Below are 25,244 nucleotides of genomic sequence, written 5' to 3'. Positions count from 1 at the left end.
CCGCGTAGTTACACAAGTGTGTAATGCTGTAATGTTTTTATAATATTATGATTAAAAGCTTTAACACAAAATGCATTTTATCTATAATTCTGGCCCTCCTTTAGAATTTCTTAAACTTTGTGGCCCCCCATTAAAAAAGTTTGCCCACCACTGGTCTAGAGCCTCGCCATTCCTACCCGACTCCAACTACGCCCCACTCTGCGGCCCTCTTCTGCTCCACCTTACATATCTGTCGGCTCTCTACAACTACCACAATAATGTTATTATTGAAAAATAATTTTCATAATTCCTCATAAATTAATGATGCCAGTGTTTTCATAAAAGCAAAATAGTGCTAAAAATAATGCACATTGTCATAATTAGAAAATGTAGGGGAATTATATGGACAATACACTAATACAACGTTTATTTATATTTTTTTCCATATAAAGCATACGAAATTAATACATCAATGACTCACAATATTCACATATCTATCTTTTTCAACCACATAATAACCTCTCCTCCCCACAGTGTTGCTTTGTTCACCAAGAAAACCCCTCATCATTCCCAACACATAAAATAAAATTTAAAAAAAGTAAATCTAGCAAAAACGCTCAATGTTCTTACACAACATTTTATTACTGCAATTCATATAATTCAAATCTTCTAAGTTTCTTAAAACTAGAAGTATTTATCACTTAAATTTAGTTGGTGGGGATAACACTTGAGGAGTTTCCGGCTAAGGTGTATGAAATTTATATTATAAAATTATTTTGAAGTCAACTTTAAATTGAAACTTTAAATTTCAAAATATTTATTTCATTTTAATGTCAAAATTGCAATAGTTAATTTACTCGCAACTAAACAATTAGGGAACTCTGCAATTGCTGTTAATGCTGCTTTAGAATTAATTATCCTTGGGAATTTTGAGAAGCGGCCAATAAAATTTTGTAGAGAATTTTTTTTTTTTTACCGACGTTTCGGCAAATTTATTGCCTTCTTCAGAGTATTATGAATTTGTAGAGTAATACGTTAAGCTACTTAATCATAACTGTGATTCACAAGTGCTGAGCAGCCCACATTACCAAAGAATACTTGCTCTTAACTTAACAAATTTCACGATATACAGCTATTGCAATAAAGCCTTTTTAAAAATTTAGCATCTTCCGAATTTCAAAATTAAATCATAACTATTTTTAATCAAGATACTAGTTTGTGGACCAACTTAAATTGCAATTTTAAACATCGATATTATCTTGAACTGGAAAATCGATTAGAATGATATTGCTTGTTTACCACCAATATTATTTGTTTATATTTACAGTTGAGAATTAAATGTGATATAGTTTACGTTGAATGTTTTTTGGAAAGAAGAGTCGGATAAGGATTTAAAGAAAGTTTCCTACATATTAATATATATTACTTTATTTGTAAGTATATTAATTTTGTTTTTTAAAATTAACAGTCACAACGGAAAGGATCATCACATCCAATTCAAATCAGTTATTAGTATCTAGTCCTATGCAATGTTGAAACAGAAATTATTACTACTTTAGTTATTGTGTTTTGTTTGTTTAGCTTATCTAAGCATTGTCTCCTACACAAAAATGTTGATCAAGGTAGTTAATTGAAATCAAATTAATTCAAAGAGCAGATTGAATTCCCTGAACAAGCAGTTGTGTTTCTTAAGTATTTCAGTATTGGAAATTTAGTTCAGAATTTACATTTAACATCTAAATCGATCTAATCTTCTGAACTTGAGAGGTGCAGTTGTTGAGATGCAAAAGTTCTTACTGACATAGTAGACATAGTTTTTCAATGTAGCATAGGCTGACTAGATAACTTAAGAAATCTAATCTCATCTTGACGAAGCACCTTATAACTGCCACATAAATTATCGTTACATATTCTGAGATCCAAGAGTTGAATTGCCCTAACTCTAGGCTATCAAATCATCAAGTTGCTATTGCTTTCTTCTTCAGAGCTGGATGTACTATGAAATACAACCGATGCCAAGTTGTGCGAAGTAAGATGTGCCTCTTTATTCTATTTTATTATCCATCACAGACACCTGTCTACCTTCACTGTCCTTATCCTGTCAACCACTTCTGCTTCATAATTGTTTAAATCCTTTTCAGGAACAGTAAATTTAATCAGATAAGAACTTTGCAGTATAATTGGAAGTCTAATTCCTCCGTACAAACCTGATGATTCGGTCTCTGAAGATTAATGAAAAAACCAAAATCCGTCAGAATGCAAGAAAACAAGCATGTTGTGTTAGAATATTTGAACAATGTTAATATTCAAAATATCCATCATGTTCTAATAATAGTTATCTTTCGTTGAACCATTCCATACCGAGACCATTCCTTAGGTTTAGAAGCAACAAAAAAGGGGGAAACCTCAACTTTTTAAATCTTTTGTTGAGTCAATTTCGTGCACGGGTTTGCTTCAAGGGTACTGTTTTTGTATAAATACGGGCTCAGCAGCTTATCACGATTTAACCACGGTCACTGCAACGTGCACAAATCGAGTGTAGAGAAAAATATGATGACGATTCTAATTTTAGATATGTACATTAATTTTTTTCCAGACCTAGTGAAAATTTAAATATATGCTGGTAGATTGCGACGAAGGCGGGGTTTGGGCAGCTCAAGTTTAGTTGATAGTTATATATATATATATATATCGATAGAGGTAGGTATGTTTTGCTTGATCCAGACTCAACCTGCATCACTAATCGTCTTCCTTTCCTTGTCTTTCTTCCCTAGTTGGCGGCCCACTCTTGATTATTTGAATCCAACGTTGAGTAAGTAGGTCGTTGAACGACAACGGGCTTCCTTTCTGCTTCAGATGTATCTTAGTTGAGTCGACGGAGTAAAAACCCCTTCCTTTACGATGGTCATCTAGCAATAGGTAAACAGTTAACCAAACTGGGGATATTTTGGCGAGAGAAGCCAGCTCTCAGCTAACGTTAAAAGACGTCCTCATTCCCGTAGCTCAACACATCGTTTACTTAATACAGCTCGTTTCGATAACTTACTGCCATGATGTGTACAATACAAAGCGTGTAATATATTTTTTTCTTTTAGTTTTGTTCACGTATTTGATAGGTGCAAATCTTGAAAATAGCCTGTGCTAAACGTTGATATGGACCCTTTTGTTGCTGATATGACACGAGATAGTGTTACATGAGCTGAGAGAAGTATGATCTATGATTATATGCTATGTTGGGGCTTGGGTGATAGTAACGGCAGCTATTGTTTGTATTTAATATTGTTTACATTTACTTCTTTTCTTGAACGATCCGTAAGTAAGTAGCCTTTGAGATAAGTGGAATTTTGGTTAGCTTCTCAATTTTTATAAGCATTAATAAGCATTATAATTTTTTTTTCAACATTTCGTGGTTTTAAAGATACTAATAAAATACAGGGTACGAAAAATAGTATTTGCCTTCACTAAAGTTAACTTTCTTGTTAATGATGTGTATTGAGGTATAACTTTTGATTTTTTTTTATGTATAATTTTAGATATATTAATTTTTTTTCCAGGCCTAATGAAAATTTAAACATGGATATCAATAGAGATCATGAAGAAATTAGTAATGTAGAAATTGTTAAATTAAATGATAATTTTGGTATAACAATTGATGGTACTAGTTTAGTAACATTCACTGACCAAAAAATTTCTTTACAAATATTAAATGGTGATATTAGTGGTATAATTAATATTTTAAAAAATTCTAAAAATAATCATGAAGAGTTGGGCAATGATGATTTCGAAGAAGAATTGGCCGTAAATGATTTACAGTGCTGTGAAAAAAAACCAGATAGAACATTATTAAATAATGGTATAATAGAAAATTTGAAGCAAGAGCAACAAAATATACTGATCGAATTTAAAGAAAAATATGATATTGGCGATACAAATAAATCAATAATACAATACCAGAATTATGATGATTTATCAAGTAATAGGTTAATTAAAGAAAAATCGATTAAAATTACTTTAGAAGATAGTACAGAAGGAGATAAATTTCTGATAGATTTAGAAAAACCATCTTGCAGTAAAAGTTATTATAATGAAGTAAATCCATTTTATGAAAGTGGTGATCTACAAGAAAAAACGTTACCAAATAAAACCCATATTAATTCTAGTCAGTGGAAAAGTAACCCAATTAAAGGGAAATCGTTATTAAATTCCAACAGGTGTGTTGTAAAAAGTTCTAAAAAAGGTAAAGCTACCTTAAAATATACAGAGAGTCAGAATAATACTGATAAATCGGACAAAATTGAAAATTCAGGAACAGGCAATCACAACCAATTTGAGAAAAATCAAAATAATACTAGTCAATTGAAAGACCTTGTAGTGAAAGCAAAATTAAAATTGAAAGAATCAGAATTAAATACAGTACTAATTAAATCGGATCTAAAAAACAGCTTATCAAAAACTGAATCAAATCTCAACATAGAAAATAGTAAACCAGCAGCCTGCCTAATGAATTTAACTGCATCTGATAAGGACGTAGGAACTAGTGTATCTAAAACTGCGGAGAATCTAAAAGAAACTATAGCGGTAAAAAAAAGACTACAAGGCAAAAAGAATAGTGCAAATTGTCTGAAAGCAACTACATTAACAGACTTGGTCCAAGTAAATAGCACAGCTAATAATGGAGAATATCTAAAATCATCCGCAATTTCTAATTTGGGGCTAGAACTTTGTAAATCTAATTTTACTTATTGTCTAAATCCAACTACTGCCTCAGACGTGGTCCTAAATGTTAGTAAAATTATTAGTGCAGAGTGCCTAAAGCCACAACTACACACAACTATAGATATGGATCTAGAAGTTAGTGAATACCTAAAACAAACTACAGCAACTGACATAGAGGTAGAAACTATTATGTGTGATAGTGAAGAGCGTCTAAAACCTGCTGCAGTAACAAATGTGGATCTAGAAGTTAGTAAATTTTATAAATCTTATAGGGACGAATGTCTAAAACCAGCTACCACTGCGGAAATTGAACATCACATTGACATTCATAAAAATAAACCTGAAAATTCAATTGGCTGTACAAAATCAAGAGAATCAACCCCACGAATGGACATATCACAACCTGAAACAACAATATTTAAAAAACCTTCAATACCAACTAGAAAAATGAATAAATACAAAACATCTAATGCAATATCTTGTCACACAAAACCATTTGTGAGCAGCTGTAAAGAACTGAACAAATCTGATCAAGTTTTATTTAAAAAACCAAATCAGGCTCTAAGTCGGCTAATAAATGTTAAAAGAAAGAGACCTGTCGTTAATATATTCAATATTTCAGAATTGGATGATGTTAATCATATTGCTGTAACTAGCAAAACTCTAAGTGATAAACCAGAGATAGAACTTGGTAGATGCCTATCAACTGAATGTGATACAACTGTTCAGAGCTCAGCGAATACTAACTTATTATTTTCTCATGAAAATGTGGTAACATCATCAGCAGAATTTTATAGAAACAGATCAAATGTATTGGATGATCATTGTAATGAAAGTATAACTGCTGAAGACAGTTCTAAAAAATGTACACCTACAATTTTCAAAAAAACTGAACAACATACTTTAAAAGCTTCGGAACTTACAGGAAGTGAAGATAAAATCTATTTAAGAAACGATGATGTCCCACCAATGATATCTGAGAAAAATATTCTATGGTCATCGGGAGATGATATTGAAATTATTAAAAAAACCTCAGAACCCATAGATCTAGAAGGCAGTGATGTTGGAAGTGAATATTCTGTTAGTAGTTTATATGAAGAAATTGTTAAACAAAAATTGTTTATAGAAAGACCGGAAGGTTATCCTAGGATCAGAGTTCGTACTGATTTAATGCCGAGGACCACTGCTGAAGGTAAGTTTCTGTTTGATTTCTTACCATGCAATTTTTTTTTTTTAATAGAACTCTTTGCATTCTTTCACTTGAAAAATAAAAATTATTTATTCAATAACTTATGTTTGGGCGGTAAGTAGATGTAGGTTATCCTTCGGTTTCAAGTAGAGCACAGCTTCAGTAGCGGTAGAGCCCTTTTGTCGTAGTAATATAAAGGGTGTTCATTTTGAGACGGCTGAAATGCATTTCATTCTTAAACGGTTGATCTGAGCAAAAAATGGTTGAGGAAAAATTTGTTGCCCGTCACCTCTAGTTTCAAAATATGTGACTTGATTTTAGATTGCTACCCGCATACGCGCGTACAAAAGTAAGGGTTCGTAGTTGACCCCCATTTTCATATACACAGTTTTTAAGAGTATAAAAAGTTATGAAAGAAACCGGAATCCGCAATTCGATATCTTTAAAATTAAAGGTGCTAGGCCATTTCAAAATCTGATATTTATTAATCATATTTCAATTTTTTAACTTGTTATCAAAGAGAAAGAAGAGCACGCGATAGGCCATTTTTTATGTATTTTTTCATCCCCTTCTGAAAATATTGCCAAGGCAGTAAAGCCAGTATTTTTCTTAATATCGGGAAATAAGTAGTTTTTCGAGTGATTTTCTTAGAAAAATCAGATGTTAAGAGCTTTAGATGTTCTCAAACATACACAAAATGGCTAAAAAATAATTTTACATCTGTTACAGACAAGAAGGTTTAATAATTTTTTGGCAATTTTGGGAGGGTTGCATTTAATTACCAAAAAAATAGAAACCTCCTGCCACATATTTAAGTGATCAGCACTGTCCAGAGTACATTAACGGTGAATGGAGGATTTGAAAGATCGAAGAACTCAAGAGACTGTACTGAGAACCCGACATAGTTTCTTGTATCAAAAAAGCTTGGCTGGGTGGCTCGGCCTGTTGAAGGGATGCCCCATCTCTGAGTTCCAAGAAAAGTTTAATATTTACAACGGGGAGGGCCGCTAGACGTAAAGGTCAGAATAAGATGGTAGATTACGCAGAAAGTGATTTGCGAAAGGCAGGTATTAGAAAATGGCGCCAAAAAACCGAAGACAGGGAAGAGCGGCACTCTCTTAAATGAGGTCCAGGTTCTACTATAGGTCTGTAGCACCATAAGAAGAAGATAGAATAAATTTTCGCCTGATAGTTTTCTGTAAAAATTAATATTTGATGGGTATAGAAGAACTCTGCGCAGCCTAAAAAATTAATTTAATTGTTTGCAATTATCTAAGTAATAGGTTTGTGTTTTTTAGCAAATCAACTATGTGCTATTACATTGTTGCCGGATCGAAGACAGGATCGCTGTTCCTGGGCCGTTGTTAATGTATCGGAGTTTAAGAAGAAATATGCCTACCACAATTTGAAGCTCGTGAGTATATGCCTTGCGTAACTGTTTAAAAATGTGTGTGATTTGGTTTGTTAATCCTGTACTAATTACCGTTTACAATCATTTTTATTAGTTTATGAAATGATCTTTGTGATTTAAAAAAATTACCGAGTTTAATCTAGAAATTCGGATGATTTGCGTCTCTACTTGAAAAACAAACAACTCAGATTCTTCCATAAAAATCTCTTCTTGTAGTACACTTTCAAAAATTCACATTTTAAATACTTTTGATATACCTACAAATTCTGATAATGCTACAGCAAAATAATCATAATTTTAGTAACATTTGCAACAGGAGTGTAAACATCGAATATTCTATCCCTGTCTTTTGTTGTAAACCTCTAGCGACTAGTCTGCTTTTTATGTCTTGTCATCATTTACATCTTTAAAGTCAAATACCCATTTCGACATTTTTAATTTCATTCTATCCCTTCTCTCTACCAAATTCCACGTTTCAGAGCTTCTAATTCCTTCCTTATAACTCTCTCTCAAATTTTCTAATCAGATCTGCTTTTTATTTTGCAATTTGTTTTTGGAACGGCTACCAAAAAGTTCTTAATATGACATACTATGTCATATGTCATACTATGTCATATGTCATACTGCAAGGAACCATCTGGAATTACATCAACAATGATGTTCTCAGATTAAGTTACTTTTATTTGTAATAATAATACCAGCTTGTAAATGTTCTCTACATCTCCATAAATTTTTTTCTAATGACATGCTGTATTCCGAATGTATACAATTTCGTACTAAATTGAAAACCTGTATTCATTTTTTCCATTACTCAGTGAAATATATTGTTCAGATTTGCATCAAACTTGGTTTTAACGCATAAAAAGTCGAATATTCTTAAATTTTTTAATATTCTGTTTTCGACAGTGTCAGACTTGGCGGGATTTTTTCCTTGCACTGCTATCGGAGGGCTTCTGTTTTGAATATACGGGGAACTATATTTTGTTTCTGACCAATAATCTTTCGATATGTTACTATCAGCTAATATACACCGAGCCTTATTGTTTCATATACCGTTTAAACGTTCCGCGGACCCATCTAGTTGGAGGGTATATGGAGGACTGTATTGTATATAAATACCCTGCTGCCTACAAAACATTTTAAACTCTCGAACAATACTCTTGTCCGATGTCACACTAATGTTGTTTTACGTCCACACCAAATTTATTTTTCTACTTATTTTGCTACGCAAAAGAGAAAAATTATGAGCCCCTCCCTTTGGTCACTCCATTTACCGCCAAGCCAGGTTAGTTTTAAGTTAGGTTTAGGTTTAAGTTATGTTAGGTTTAGGTTTAAGTAGAATTAAAGGTTAAGTTTAGGGTTTAGGTAGGTTTAAGTAGCTTTAGAGTATAATTAGAAGAATTAGATTAGTTAGGTAGAATAGTTACTTAGTGATAGGATATTAGGATAAAATGGATTGTGCGGAGAAATAGAGAGGTCTATGGCTGGAGAAGAAGAGGCGGTGTGGAGGAGAATGAAGAGGAGGAGTGAAGAAGAGTGAAGAGGAATGGAGAGGAGTAGATGGTGGAAGGGAGAACGATCACGCGCAGTAGTGCGTGTAGTCAGTGTGGGTTGGACAGCCGCAACGACTGTTACGTAACGCTACACGATTTAACTTTTTAAACTTCTGCTTCCTGTCCGGGACTCCGGGAAACGGCCTAGCCGGATTGAAGGTTCAGAAGAATTTACAAGAGAGGAAAAGGGACGCCCAACACAGGTGCACAAAAGTGGGAGCTAACCAAAATCATTAACCACCATCGAACTAACCCGTCTTCTTTTTTTTTCTCTGTGGATAAGATTAATTATAACCTTTATTAGTATTTTTTTTTGCATTATTATTTTAATTAGTATTATTTTGTTTAGTTAACGGTATTTTCTTTTTTAATCAAGGGGATTTATTTTATTTTAATTAGTTTATTTTTTTATTTATTTTGGTCATACCTGGTGTAGGGCTGAGTTACGTTTGTCAAAAAGAATGTTTTTTTGTTCTGTATAAATACATGTATATTTTATATGTTGAAATTTTAGTTTTATTATATATATGAAAATTGCCCTATTACCGTTTAAGGAGGTAACTGGAGTGGCCGGAGAGAGGTAGGTCTGCAGCAGAGAGCAGTGTGGTCTAGTGGGCTAGATAACTAGCTCACGTCACCAGTATTACAGGATCGCAGCTCGCTGAGCGCGGAACTCTCCCTTTTCTTTTTACTCAGTTATTTCTTTTATTTATTTATTTCTTTTCTTTTCCCCCTTTCTGCTTTCTTCCTTTTCGGTCGTTCTTTTTTATTTTTTTTATTTGATTGATTTCTAACCCGGTTCCCTGTCCCAGTCTCTTTACTATCGTCTCCTTCCCGAACCACCCCACCTCCACTAAGCTGGCAGGCACTTAGTTACCTCTAAACAAGGTTTTCCCGGAGGAAGGAAAATCTCCATTTTAGGTGGGTAACAATTTATGTATTTATATTTATATAAAGGTTCCAGACTTTGACTTCAGTTTAAAGACCATTATAAAATATAAAAAAATCAACCGAGAAAGTAATCAACTGTTTATTGCCCTCATGAGAAACAGGAGAGATTGGCCTGATAGTGTCTGAGTGGACCATTTCAAATATTTTGCTAGCTGTACATCTAACACTCCTAAATGACAAGATAGATCACTGCAAGTTTCATAAACTACTTCACTATTACTGAAACTTACTTTCATTCCACCAACCAACTTTTCATTCTTAAACCTCCTCATGCTTTCCTTCCCTAAATGACCAAATCAACGATGCCACAATTTGTAGCTATTTGAGGAAACATCAGAGACCATTGCATTTCTTATGCATGTTTGAAGTGATGAAGTAATTGGGGTATTATGGAAGGCGCATGGAATTGTTTGCTCTCAGATGGGTTCAAGTTGTAGATGCAAATGTTTTAAATCTGTTTAAGTAAGTTTAATGGGTTAGTAAACATAACATTTTTGTATGGCAAGGTGAAAAACCCATTTTGCAACGCCTAGTACTTTCCATTTCTGAGAAGGATCACCTGCATGATCGAAAAATTTAATGTTACCGTGATAATTATAGTCTATTGAATAAAAATTAATTAATTAAATAATTCTGTCATTACTATTTTGGATTAAATAAAGATTTAAATAAGAGTACGCTTTAATTTTGAGTAGCAATTTTAAGGTAACCATGAAGCATTTACCTAGAATAAAAGAAAATCTATTAATCCATTGTACAAGATTGATTTCTGAATTATTTTCAAAAAATTTTGGAAACAGTTCTTTCATTTTTCTCCGTTAGATATTGTTAGCCTTTTATTCTAGTAATAATATCTATATAGGCCGACATTTTTATATTAAAAATACTTTTTCTCGAAAAATTTGTTTTGGGTCTAGTTCTGGAGAAAACCTGTGTGAGCTACGTGAAAGTTTTTATTGCTGTTCAAGTTCCGATGGAGGGTTCTCACCCTCCAGAATAAGAAATTAAAAATATTTTTTTTACACACAAAGAGAAAATAGTATAATATGTTTAACATTTTAATTAAAAAATAAAAATATCTTTCTTCATGTTTTAGTTGTTAAAGAAGCCTAACTTTAGGATGGATTTACACCGCATATACAAAAAACTAGGTGAAATGATTATCGAAGGTAATTCTATGGAAGAACTTACAGAATACTTACTTGAAAATTTAGATAAAGTTATGACAGAATTTGAAAGATACGCTTATTATAGCAGAAAACACAAAGGTATGTTAGCGGTGAGTTTATGTTTATTTAGGTACCACTTTTCAAACGAGCCAAACATTTTTTTTCTTATTTCTATCTCTGGTGTGGTTTACAGAATTTTATGAGTCTGAGGTAGAAGCTACACAAGAATTATCAATTGATTTAGAGATCAACAGAAGATTACAGAGACTGAAATTAGAGAGATCTGAAAAGATGGCTGAAGTTAAGACGAAAACTTGGTGTCGAGGGTGCCTGAAACTTGCTACCATTCACTGTAATGCTGGTAAACACTATTGTAGTGTCATCTGCCAGGTAATTATTTTAGGCCAAGATAATAAATAGTAGTTCATTAGTATCATCAAAAAATCTTTCGAGCTTATGAGCATTTAAGTCTTATCTAAGTTGAATAATTTAAGATTGGCTATAAACTCTCATATTAACATTTTCTGGGACTTCGGTAGCGTAAATTAATGTAGTTAGATCGACTTTGTCTTTCTGAAATAGGCTTACTTATTTTCTTTCTGATTTTTAGCATGAAGCAAAAGATACTGCTCCGAACATTGGATTAAGTTTTCAATTTTTGTTCAGCTGGTATATTTTGAAATATTACCTCCTAAAAAACTACTTTTTGGTTGTGCATTATACTTTTAAAATGATCCAAACATGATCGCAAACAGTCCTCCTTTAGACTCATCGGATTTGAATCAATCCCAAACACTTGCTGACTGACTCCAGTTTCTGTTTCTACCCTACTTTTCATTACAAAAAATGTCTTGCAATTCATTTTAATATTTATTAGTAATTAGTTAACTTCATAAGTTAGTAACGAAACTGTATTTCTTTTATTCACTGAAAAATATTCGTTTTATGAAATTGTTCTAATATACAAGGTGTACACGGAGGAGAGGTCGAAACTTCGCGAGGTAATTCAGCAGCTCAAATGCAACAAAAAATATTTTATTTATTCTGGCCCCGTTCTCAACAGTGTCTAAGATATTTGCATTTTTATCTTCGATACCGTCGATATTCGCTTTTTCCACCATAAAAACGGTGGCAACTTTCTATCCTTTATCCTGCAACAAATCTGCTTATTCTAAACGAAAAAGCTTCAAATTTCCGAAGTTTCAATCTCTCCATATACACCCTGTATATGTATAAATTACGTTTTGCAAAACGAGAAATTACTTTTTAATTTTTTATTTTACAATACATTTAACAGTTTACTTCATTACTTAGTTTAAATTTAATTCCAATTTAAAATGTATTGATTACAAATACGTGCGCAGAATATAGCACTTACAGGTATGGAGTTGTGAGCGAGACTAAAGAAAGGTATAAAGTGTCCGTTTTATAATATCCAAACAAAGCTGACTTCAGCAATCTTTTTAAACTATTAGTTGTCAGCAGGTCAGTAGAATGTAACTTGTATATAATTAATAATAATAATAATAATAATAATAGAGTTTATTGCCAAAATGTTCTTATAAACACAAAAATAAGTAAAAAGATAAAAAACGAAATAAACAATCAAATTCCTTATAAAAATAAAAAGAATAAAAAAACTCTTAATGGCAATGGAAATATCCGTCTGCCGAGTTGCATTTTTACAAAAGAGAAATTTATTTATTCACTCTTCCTTTCTCTTTTTCTCCTCTTCATCTTATACAATCAAATAAGCCTCCTGCAGCTAAAAAATAATATAAAAATTGAAAAAACAAATCAAAAAACAAAGATCAATAATTAAACTCGTCAACAAGTGCCTTCCTATATTGCAGTGCCTCTTTTAAGTAATTAATCAAATTCTGCCAGTTGTCTCCATTCAAAATAAAACAGACCTCATCTGTGGATAGGATTCTTTTTTTTAAATAATGTACTCTGTAAGGCGCCAAAATCGGGCAAACTCCAATAAAATGTACAATATTTTCCACCTCATTTAAATTACATAAGGCACAAGTTTGGGAGGCTCCCGGATCAAACGGTCTGTAATTTAAATTTAGCGATTCTGACCTTGCTTTCAAAATCAACAGTGCATCCTCAAACTTTTCGCTATAGAGGTAATCGCATCTGTCATACACCAGCTTCGGGTAAACAATGTGGTGTTGTCCCTGTCTCGCCCTGGATATAGCATTCAATCGCTCATTTTCGCTTATACGTTGTAAAAGAAGTGCCAAATTACCTTTCCAAGTTTCTGTGTTTTCTATTTGAAATAGTGGCACTTGCAGCTGTATACACAGATTTTCCCAGTCTCGCCACCATAACATTTTATTAGATAAAATTCTATGGGCTATTAATTTTGGTAATCTGTTATCAGACATTTTTATTGCTTTTAAAACATATTTTATCTGGAGTCCTAATGTATACACATACATGCTGTTCAAGCCCGTTTCTAACTCGATTATATAATTTGCAGTATTTTTCGGCAGCCTAAACAACTTTTTCACAAAAAACCGTTGCAATTTTTCAACTATGTCATATTTTTTAAATCCCCAAACCTGGGCTGCATATGTCATAATCGAGCGGGAAGTTGCATAAAAAACCTTTAATTTAGCATTAATAGGGGTATCACAATTATTAATTAATTTTGCTCAAGTACAGTTGATGGCGAATTTAGACAAACGCAATCTATCGCTAAGGTGAGGCTCAAAGGAGAGAGACGGTGTAAGGCAGACTCCTAGATAGCTGTATCTGTTAACTATTTCTATGTTTTCTCCTTCTAAATTCCATTTTTCATTGACAGCGTGTCTTCCTCCCTTCTTTCTAGCAATCATTATCTTGCACTTTGCTAAATTCACTCTGAGCCCCCACGATCTGCAATAACTACCCAGGGCGTCTATCATCCTTTGCAACACATCTGGCCTATCAGCCATCAGCACCACATCGTCTGCATACAATAGCAAACGGATATTCCAACCCCCTAGATATATACCTCCACCGACTTCATGATGCAGGTCATTCAGATAAATGGAGAAAAGCACCGGCGACAATAAACAGCCCTGCTTTACGCCCGACGATGTAGGAAAAAATTCTGACATGCCCTGTTCACCCCATACCGCCGCACTGGACTCTTCATATAGGTTTCTAATGATGTTCACAAACTTATTTGACAGACCCAGCATAGTTAACTTGTAAAATAACAAATTCCTCGGTATCGAATCGAAGGCAGCTTTGAGATCTACAAAAAATAGATAGATTTTCTTTACATTATCTTCTTCAAACTTCAATTGTATTAAGTTGACCAAATTAAAAATATTATCGATCGTACCGTAGCCAGCTCGAAATCCTGCCTGGAATTCATTAATTACTTTATGAGTATCCAACCACTGCCAGAGTCTGTTCAACAGAAGTCCAGAAAATATTTTAGCTTCCACATCAATAAAAGAGATCCCTCTATAGTTAGTGACTTGTTTGGTGTCTCCTTTTTTATGTATGGGAAATATTAGGGCTTCTCTGAAATTCGGTGGCACTTGCGAGCTGTCGTAGATTCTGTTGAATGCCCGCAGCAAAATCTGTAAAAAATTATCAGATGCATTTTTAAAAAATTCATAAGACACTCTGTTCAATCCGGGAGCCTTACCATTCTTCGCCTTATCCAGCACACACTGTAACTCAAGCCTGTTAAATTCATTATCCAGGATGGGGTCGGAGACAAATGGCTCTGCATATATAATTATCGGCGCTTCCGCAGCAGGGTTATGCAACTCTTCGAAAAAAGATCTAAACTCATTTACACTTAGCCCCGAATTACACAAAAAATTTTGTTTTTTGAATATTCTTATTGCATTCCAAAACTGTTTTGGGTCTTTAGCCCCTTTTACTTTTACAATTAACAAATTAAGGAAGTTTTCTTTTTTACGATTACACAGCTGCTTATAATTCATAATACACTTTACATAAATATTCTTTATCGCCATAGAACTGGTTTTTCTGAATAGGTTTAATAGCTTAAATGCTCTTTTTCTTTCATTTACACATTCCCAATCAAACCATTCCTGTTTTTTGACTAACGGTTTCCAAGCTTTTTGCCTAGTTGCTACTTTATGAACTACACCAATTAAATTATTAATAGTATCTACAGGTTTATCTTCTAAATTTTTAATTTTATTTAACTCAGTATCCAACTTATTTTTATACTTTAAATCATTACTATTCCTGATTAATTTTGGTAGAAGCGGGAGTGTTACAATTTCATTTACATTAGAGTTTAACAGATTCAATGTCAATAAGATAGGGCAATGATCCGAATACATTTCGGGTAGCACAACAAAATCATCTATCATTGATAAAACTGAGAAGCTGACACAACATAAATCGTTTACAGATGTACCCATGGCACCAATAAAGGTGAACTCACCTTGTGGGTCACTTTTCGACCTACCATTTAGAATAATCAAATCATTATCATCGCAAAAATCTAGCAACTGTTTACCTTTACTATTTAAACATTTATCCTTAGATTTACGTTTTTCCGAAATATTAAAATTATGATAGGAGAGGTCCGATTGAATAACTTGCTCATCTGAGATTCTTGCATTACAGTCACCTATCACTATACTATTCACGTTAGTTATTTCATTCATTAAACTAGTTAACTGATCAAAATCATTATTCCAGCTATTAACATTGATGTATACCGGCACCAAATAAATTTCAGAATTACCATTTTGCCTAATTTTAATAATAACATTTGTATTAACATTACAAAAACTACAAAGCTTAGACACCGCTCTATTCTTTTTATACCCAATAATTGTTCCCCCTATAGCTCTACCGAATTTGAAATGCCTCAAAGCGGGTTTAAAGAAAATATGAAATTCCTTAAATAAATATTCAAATGCTACACTATCTTTATCTTCCAAATGAGTTTCCGACAACAGTATTACATCAAACTTCCTTACAAACTCAAAAAACAAATGGTTATCTTTTTTACCTTTCATCCCAGCGATATTGTATGAGAGAATAGTTAACTTAACATTATCACCTTCACTGCACTTATTTTTATTTACATAGTATTCACTAGACACTTTTCCACAATTCCCAACTTGTTTCCCTTGTTGATCCATGCTATGTTCCCTTTCTCGACAGACTGATATTTTTCATTTTAAGAAATTCGTAGAAGGTTCAACTCTGCTCTGCTTATACTGTTTATCCACCTCCAGTATTTTTTTCAGGTTTCTTTCCACATCTTCCGTGAAACTGTTTCCAATTAGTTGCTTGAGAATAATGGAGCCGTCTTTTCCCTCACATAACAAACCTTCTTCTACATCCCAGCCAAATCTTTTATCTTTAAAAACAAAGCACGTGTCTCTCATTTTTATTTTTGCTTGACTGTCCAACTCCATTATTTTCTTCCTAACCAGCAGTAAGCATCTTTTCTTTCTTCGCGTTCTGGTTGACAAATCACGATGTATCACTATGCCACTACCCTTCAATTTACTTGAATTTCTTAGAATATCATAAGTTGCATCTTCATTCTTGAACTCCGCTATAACTACCTTCTTTATACTTTCTTTTCCTAGCTCCGACACTCTAGAGACTTGTGCATTCTCGACTCCAAGAACCTTTCCGCAGATCTCTTCGACGGTTTCCATCGAGTTTTTACTTCTGTCGTTTTCTAATCCCCTGAAAACTAAATTTCTTACTTTATTCCTATTGATCAGAATTTCTAGTGTATCATTTATTTTATTTTCTCTCAGTTTCATTTCTTGAATTTCCCTTTTTAACCCATTATTCTCAGCTACCAACGCATCAATTTTTGTTTCTAGGGTTTTGAAGTCATTCTTCGTGGGCAATAAAGATCTAAATACCTCAAATTTGGTATCCAACAATGAACTGATATTCTCGATAGTAAGGTCCATTTTCTCCCCTCTACGTAACTTTATATTCTTTTCTTTCTCACAGTTTATTTCTTCAGGTGAACTCTTACTACGCCTTCTTTTTGGTGTTTGGTCTGTAATTGGTGAGAAAAATTTCTCCAATCTATTTGCCTTTTTACTCATTAAATTAAAGCATATTCACAAATACAGACAAACTGGGATAATGTATTTATTTATTATAATATAACAACTTAATATATAGATTATATCAAGCGAAGTAGCTATCTCGCATCTAGTGGAAATAGTGCGAGAGAGATAACAATAGCTCCCCACTACCGTTTGTCTGTTTGTTTATTTCCACCTTCACCGTTCAGATTCCTTCAATAATGCTTTAATTTCTTTCAACAATAACAAGCAAGTAATAATAATCCCCACCACTGTAGCCAAAAAATTACCTCCAAATTTTGTATTCCAATGACCTTGAGTTCGTAATCAATCACAATTTTCTCAAAATTTCCTCGATAGAAAACTTTCAATTTTCCAAAGAACACCAAACAAAAGCCGGCGAAACTGCTGGTACAAAAAATAAAAGTCAAAACTCCACTTAACCACCTAAAAAAAGCAAAAAAGACAGAACCTAGCAACACACGTCCGACCAGTCTGACTGCCTGTTCGCAACTCTATATAATTAATAATGTAGCCATATTAAAACTGTCCAGTAGGGCAGTTATATAAGAGTTGATCGTCAAAAACTGCACGAAAAAGCGTAACGTCGAAAAGCACCCAACTTTGTCCATATTTTTTATCTTTTACTGCAAAAGATACAATAAAATACCCAAATTTTCTTTTTATACATACGTATAAGGCGAATCCTTCTTTATAACTGAATTTTTATTTTTACAACAACCCAGATATAATTGATGACGAGAAAAAAATTTGCCGCCAATTGGAAAATTCTGCAAAATGTTTGTTCATGTTCTTCTTGTTGTTACCTTTTTTGTAAACAATGTATCGCCTAAACGCGTGAACCGATTTTCATGAATGAGATGTCATTCGATTCGGAGTTTCATGTAGATGTGTCGTTTGTGCGTCTTAATGCTGTACCTACAATGAGAGAGGAGTTTTCCCCATTTATGTTAGGCCCCCTCTAAAACTATTATTTACTAATAACTCTACAAATCTTAGTCTGATTTTGATAAAATTTGGCATGACGAAGAAGTTAGGGCTTCCCAACGTAATGTGTAAGCGCCATCCTTCTCTCACACGTAATAAAGGAAACTTTTACAATCGTTTCAAATTGTCGACGTGTGAACCGATTTTCGAGAATAAAGTGTCTTTTAATTTCAAATTTTATGTAGATATGGCTGTTGTGGGTCTCGACGTTGAACATATTTTAGGAGAGACGATTGCCCCACGTTAGTAAGGCCCCCTCTAAAATTTTAGTACTAATAACTGTGTAAATTTTAGCCCGATTTTAATAAAATTTGGCAGGAAAAAGTGGTTCGAGGTTTACTGCATTACATTAAACTGCCATCCTACTCTTACAGCTACTGTAGGGAAGTATTGCAATCGTTCGTATTTGACGTGCAATTTATCTTTGCCTTTTAGGGAGAAGTATTGTAAACGCACCTTAATTTTGCTTGCTCCTCTTAAAAGAGAGTACTGTAATCGCAGTTTAATTTGGTTAGTTACGACCAATTTTATTCGAAACGGTTTCCCAAGAATATTGTTATTGTGGATTCTTTGGGGACTCTACTCTAAGCACTTTTTTAAAAGATCTCTCCAGTCACGTTAGTAATTACGGTTCCGATTTAACACCATATCAGGTTATAATGAAAGTATTGCATATTCCAAATGTTAAGAAAAACTGTAAATGACTGTGATTATTAAAGCAGATTTTTATTTTAACAATATTGACCATACTTTCTTAATCTAATTTTTTTTCTTTTTAATTGTTCAAAGGATCGTGATCATTCGAGCAGTACATGGAGCACAATTTTCCCTCAGAGATCTGTGATGAAGAGGAAATTTGCCCAGGTATCTATTTGAGTTTTACATGGTGGGCTCATTTTGATGGTTTTTATAAAAAGGAACTGATTTTCTATTAAACAAATTAGAGATTATTAGATAATTAATTAAATAAATTATATTATAAATTAAATAAATTTGTGAATTGTTGATTAATGATTGTTAAATGACTTTCCTTAAGTAGTTTCATAGCAAATTAAAGTACCCAAAAATTAGAGGGTAGGCCGAAATAAAAGAAAAAAAGAGATAATTCGAAAATGTAAACGTGGAAAACCAGAATTTTTTAGGAGTTCCCACGTTAATGTATGTATCTGTATTTATTGTTTCCAATGACAGGTCTTATAACAAGGTTTTGGCGACAAATCATTTACCTTCCGTGATATGATTATAAAAGTAAAATTATATTCTTAGTGTATAAATTAACCAATTTTAACTGTAGATAAATAAAAAAATTAGTTCTATCTGGCAGCCAGTTCTGACTGGGAAGTGTTATCCTGTTTTTGTACGCGGCACATCGACAGCTTTTTAACCATCGAAAACTGTGGTACTCAGCTTTTTGACCATGTGAACGGGGTCGTTACAAACTGCGATGGTTCTACGATGTTCCATCTATTTGAAATCCGACACAGCATCTTACCTAGCATTGTGACGTATTGGTTTCCACACTTTCTCTCATAGGCCACCGCCCTGGTCGACAGGGCAGATTATGTACCCTTGGTAGTGCCATCCACTTGTATTTAATCATTTATTTACCATTAATGAATTATTACATATGTATTAGTGTCGAGCTTTTTATTATTAGAGTTTATACTTTCATTGATTACTCGTGGCTATACATAAATAAAACAATTAGTTCTGTCTTGGCATCCAATTCTGTCTGGAAATGTTATTCCGTTAATTATGTAATTTAAATTACGCCGATAAATCGTGCATGCTAATAAACACATACGTATTAATAAATGCCTACAAAATCTAACAAATACATTCACACTAACAGGCAGTAATTCATATTAATACCTCACAGTTCATTCATGCAGAGGAGGAGTACTCGATATTTCTTCCTTTTTTTGAAACTAGTTGAAATCTAATTTTAAATTTTATTATAAAAAACAATTCTCGTCAAAAATGCAAATAACGTATAAACATAGGAAGAACCTTGTTTTAAGATTTCGTGCAAACATGTGGTTGGGGCCTGCTTGTTCCCTTATTGACGCAGAACTAGACATTCTTCTATCATGTGTGATATTGGTAATCTTTCACGACACCAGGAGCTCCTCGGTCTTATTGACCGTACTAGAAGGTGACTATGGGTCACGTCCAATCTTCAGTCTTGTTAATATAATAACCAATTCACGACACGGACAGTTCTTAGCGTGTTACATTTCGTTCTTGCGGCCTGGCAATATTTCGTTTTTGTATTGCTGCCATTTTGTAAATATACTTTCTTTTATGCAGTTTTGCAGATCATGGGGACATTCAGGGATAACACTATTTGTGCGATTATCAGCACTTCTGACCGCTTAAGTGCTTTTTCATTGCCAGTTACACCAATATGGCCTGTAAATTTGTACAAATACTTAACTGTTATTTCTGACAATTATAAGTCTCAAGGCATAACATTTCTGCCGTATAGACAGTACGATGTGAAGGAATGCATAGAATTTACTGTAGATATCTATGTAAGAACTATTTCTATAATAATATCGAAAGAACTATTCCTCTGAAAGAATTAATATTTTTCTCAATGTCGATACTGACAAATCGATTTTAGGAAGATTCCAATAATCTACTGCAGTTTAAAGAAACTAATTTTAGGTCTTGGTGATCCTAAACATTCTGTGCTCCAATAATTTTGAGATACTTGTGCAACTGATTATACCACTCATTTTCCTGTTAACTACAAATCACCAGCTTTTTTTAAGCATAGTATTTGAGACTAAACGATTAAGATGTTTATTTACAAATTTAATGTGGGTCAGTTCACTAAAAGCGTTACATATAGTGATACATATTTTAAATTGAGTTCAGTTCTTCAAAGAGTTGATCCAGTCTTCTTGAAGATGTAGGCTTCCAAGGTGGTAATGAGATGTGAATGGCAGTGTGTGAAGGGTGAGGAGGAAGTTGTCTACTAATTTAGCCATGTGAGTGTGAATGGCTTGAATGTCGAGTTCTCTGTGTATTTCTGTGTTCTCAGTAAACTATGTTCACTGCAATTTGTAGTACATTAAGTTGAAAAGTCTGTAGTCTTTTCGTCAGTATGTTGCTAGCTGCAAGCAAGACTGGGCAGGCGTATGTTAAAAAGAGGTCTAAGGAGCGTCTTGTAGAGCAGTACAGTGCCAGCAGTGTTTAGAGCGGTGGGTTTCTGTTAATTAGTGGGTATAACTGTTTCAGTCTAGAATATGCTTGTTGAAGTTTTGTGTTGATGTGCAGTCTCCAGGTGAGTTGTTTATAAATGATTACCCCGAGGTAGCACACTTCTTTATTTTTTTGTTTCCAGAGAATTTCCTAATTGTTGAATTTTAGTAGACGTAGGTCTTCATACCAGAATCTACTATGAAAACAATTTTTACATCTGTTTTAGAAGAGTTAAGTTTTAAGCTTCCATCTTTGCTACGTCTTCAAGCTTCAGTTGTTTACTGAAATACTTCAGTAATGCATTGCTTAATGTCTTTGTTGGAGGAGACTATCATTGTAGTACTGTACGCATTGTTATTTTATCTTACCTGGGATGTTCTGTCTTGAAGAAATGATTCTATAAAATGTGTGGTGCGTCTGTGTTTCTAAGTCTTGTAAAGTAGTCCAGTGTTCCAAACAGTGTCGAAGGTGAAAGCTACATCAAGAAATATAGCGACTGTGAACGTGCTTTCCTCGAAGTTATGTACAGTGTATTCTGTAACTTGTTTTTGTTGTTGAACTGCCGAGTGTTATGGTCTAAATTCAAATTAATGTTGTGGTATTGTGTTTGATTCATATAAGGGTTTTAGGGGTCATTTTTAGATTTTTTTTTCAATTAGTTTAGACAACGAGTTTAAGTGGCTGATTAGTCGACAACTATTGCGATCACTTTCCGGCATTCCACCTTTATTTATTATTATTGTATCATTCCAACTTTTGGGAAAATATCCCAAACGGAGACATGCATTGAAAAATCCCGTTAGGAATTTTGCAGATACATTTTTGAGGAAAGTATTCGGAATTAGGTCGCTCCTGGTGCATTTTTTTTAAGGGAATGATTTGAATTTAGAAAAGATTTCAGAAGGATAGTAAATGAGACGGGACAAATAAAAAGTAGCTGTAGGCAGGATTCGATCTTGAGACTCCCACTTCAAAGCCACACATCAGAACCGCTAGTCCAACAACCCGTCCCCGTATTGGTGATTTTTCAAAGGATTTTGGATTGTAAGTATTGGATTTAATAAAGGTTAAAGTGATTAGTGGGACCCTACCCCTCCATATAGGTCGCAGCAAAGTTTTGTACAAAGAAATATTATGTGTAGTCTATGTTTAGGTCGTTTTTCAAGTAGTCTTCACAGCATGCGAAATAGTCTGGTATTCTCCATTCCTTTTAGTCTGGTGTTGGGATCCCTACTTAGTCTAAGGATTAGTATAAGGATTTGTGGAATTTACGATAGCGGATTTTTATCAGATTATTATTTAGAGCCTGATTGAAAACACAATAAGAAGCATTGGTGATTTAGTAAAGTAAATAAATGCCTATTGCTTCAGGCGGGCTTCAGGTCCAACTACAAATTAGGTATCGTGGAAGGAGACAAAAACATATACTTTAATTTAAACTTTTTTTTTCTAGTTATTCTTCATTCTTTCAGTCTGGTGTTCCCTAGCTTAAGTTTGGATCCCTGGATAGTTTTTGTTCATAAGTGGCACAAGATAGCGTATTCTGTCAGAAGTAGGAAGCAATGTAAAAAGTAAAGTAATCGCCTATTTTTTCAGGCGGGGCTTAACGTCCAACTACCATTTACTAGGTGTCGTGGACGGAGGCGACTAGCAAACGTACTTTACTATTTCTCATTTAACCATTAAATAAAATCCAAGGCCAAGACCGGGAATCGAACCCAGTACCACAATGCATATTAGCTTTGCAGGTCTTAGGAAGCAATGTATTATTGAATTTATAACCAGAACTAGTAGAGTGTAAGTAAGTTACTGTTCTAGCATGCAAAGAAGATCAGCAGTATAAATTGTTTGTAAAATAGGTCCCAAAATATACGAGGGTCGTTTGAAAAGTCCGTGCAAAGTCAGAGAGATAGCACCACTGGCGCGTATCGAGGTTATGTTTAGTTAGTAGCATCTCTTGGAAGAACACACACCAAGTTTCAGCCAGATCGGTCTATTTCTTTGTGTTTGGCATTCGTTTGAATCGAGGAAGTCGAGTGATTTTCAAAAAAATGGACGAAAAAGAATTTCGTGTGTTGATTAAACACTACTTTATGAAAGGCAAAACGCCTCAGGAGACTAAAGAGAAGCTTGATAAACATTATGGTGACTCTGCACCTTCGATTAGAACAGTTTATAAGTGGTTTCAAAATTTTAACTATGGGCACAAGTGACGCTGAACGTTCTGGACGCCCTGTTGAGGTTACTACTCCAGAAATCATTGATAAAATCCACGATATGGTGATGGATGACAGAAGAGTGAAGGTGCGTGAGATTGCTAGTGCTGTGGGCATCTCGAATGAACGGGTACATAATATTTTGCATCAACATTTGGACATGACAAAGCTATCCGCAAGATGGGTGCCGCGATTGCTCACGCTTGACCAAAAACGAAATGGTGTGAAGTGTTGCAAGGACGGTTTGCAGCTGTTCCAGAAGAATCCACAGGACTTTAAACGTCGTTTCGTCACTGTGGATGAAACATGGATACATCACTGCACTCCTGAGACCAAAGAACAATCTAAACAATGGGTTTACCAAGGGGGAATCTGCGCCAAAAAAGGCGAAGACCGTTGCTTCGGCCGGAAAAATTATGGCGATTGTCTTTTGGGATTCGCAAGGAATAATCCTCATCGACTATCTGGAAAAGGGTAAAACTTTTACAGGTGCATATTATTCATCGTTATTGGACCGTTTGAAAACCGAGCTGCAAGAAAAACGCCCACGATTGGCCCACAAAAAAGTCCTTTTCCATCACAACGCACCAGCTCACACCTCAGCAGTTGTGGTCGCAAAATTAATGGAAATAGGGTTCCAACTCGTTTCACATCCCCCCTATTCTCCAGACTTAGCTCCCTCGGACTACTATTTGTTCCCCAATATGAAGAAATGGCTGGCGGGAAAAAGATTTTATTCAAACGAGGAGGTGATTGCAGAAACGAATGGCTATTTTTCAGACTTGGACAAATCCTATTATTCGGAAGGGATCAACAAACTAGAGCAGCGTTGGACGAAGTGTATAAGCCTAAAAGGAGACTATGTTGAAAAATAAAAAAGGTTTACCCCAAAAAATTAAGTAGTTTTTATTTTTGCACGGACTTTTCAAACGACCCTCGTATACTCACTCTAAATGTTGTATTCACGCATACAAATTTTCAGTACTAACCTCGCTGTAAGTCTCGGTAAAATTGACACTAATTAGAAATTAAGTGTTTAATGAGCACTGGTAATTAACGTAATAATAACATAAAACCTAATATTAACATTAAAGTGTAAATGACTGTGATTATTAAAGCAGATTTTTATTTTAACAATATTGACCATACTTTCTTAATCTAATTTTTTTTCTTTTTAATTGTTCAAAGGATCGTGATCATTCGAGCAGTACATGGAGCACAATTTTCCCTCAGAGATCTGTGATGAAGAGGAAATTTGCCCAGGTATCTATTTGAGTTTTACATGGTGGGCTCATTTTGATGGTTTTTATAAAAAGGAACTGATTTTCTATTAAACAAATTAGAGATTATTAGATAATTAATTAAATAAATTATATTATAAATTAAATAAATTTGTGAATTGTTGATTAATGATTGTTAAATGACTTTCCTTAAGTAGTTTCATAGCAAATTAAAGTACCCAAAAATTAGAGGGTAGGCCGAAATAAAAGAAAAAAAGAGATAATTCGAAAATGTAAACGTGGAAAACCAGAATTTTTTAGGAGTTCCCACGTTAATGTATGTATCTGTATTTATTGTTTCCAATGACAGGTCTTATAACAAGGTTTTGGTGACAAATCATTTACCTTCCGTGATATGATTATAAAAGTAAAATTATATTCTTAGTGGAGTCATTCCATGTCAAATCAACACGGGGTCTGAACCTCACCATCTCGGATTTTCTTGAAATTTGGCACATGTCTACTATTGGTATAGACTTGGAAAAATATGAAATTTTACTGTGATA

At 33.9% G+C, this 25,244-nt stretch overlaps 1 protein-coding gene across 1 annotated transcript in view; it reads left to right on the top strand.

Annotated features, from left to right (window-relative positions):
- Nucleotides 1-1,271: 1,271 nt before the first annotated feature.
- Nucleotides 1,272-25,244, top strand: part of LOC141462051 (uncharacterized) — a 40,811-nt gene continuing 16,838 nt past the window's right edge. Inside the window, exons 1-7 of the mRNA XM_074143633.1 lie at nucleotides 1,272-1,412; nucleotides 3,534-5,887; nucleotides 7,183-7,298; nucleotides 10,896-11,067; nucleotides 11,162-11,358; nucleotides 18,822-18,896; nucleotides 24,647-24,721. Coding sequence (XP_073999734.1) covers nucleotides 3,553-5,887; nucleotides 7,183-7,298; nucleotides 10,896-11,067; nucleotides 11,162-11,358; nucleotides 18,822-18,896; nucleotides 24,647-24,721 — 2,970 coding nt within the window. The 5' untranslated portion in view covers nucleotides 1,272-1,412; nucleotides 3,534-3,552. The remainder of the gene's footprint in view (nucleotides 1,413-3,533; nucleotides 5,888-7,182; nucleotides 7,299-10,895; nucleotides 11,068-11,161; nucleotides 11,359-18,821; nucleotides 18,897-24,646; nucleotides 24,722-25,244) is intronic.

The sequence above is a fragment of the Rhodnius prolixus genome, unplaced genomic scaffold (assembly GCF_049639745.1).
Source record: "Rhodnius prolixus isolate KJV_2025 unplaced genomic scaffold, Rpr scaffold_12, whole genome shotgun sequence".
Lineage (NCBI taxonomy): Eukaryota > Metazoa > Arthropoda > Insecta > Hemiptera > Reduviidae > Rhodnius > Rhodnius prolixus.
This window is presented reverse-complemented; position numbering and strand designations above follow the sequence as displayed.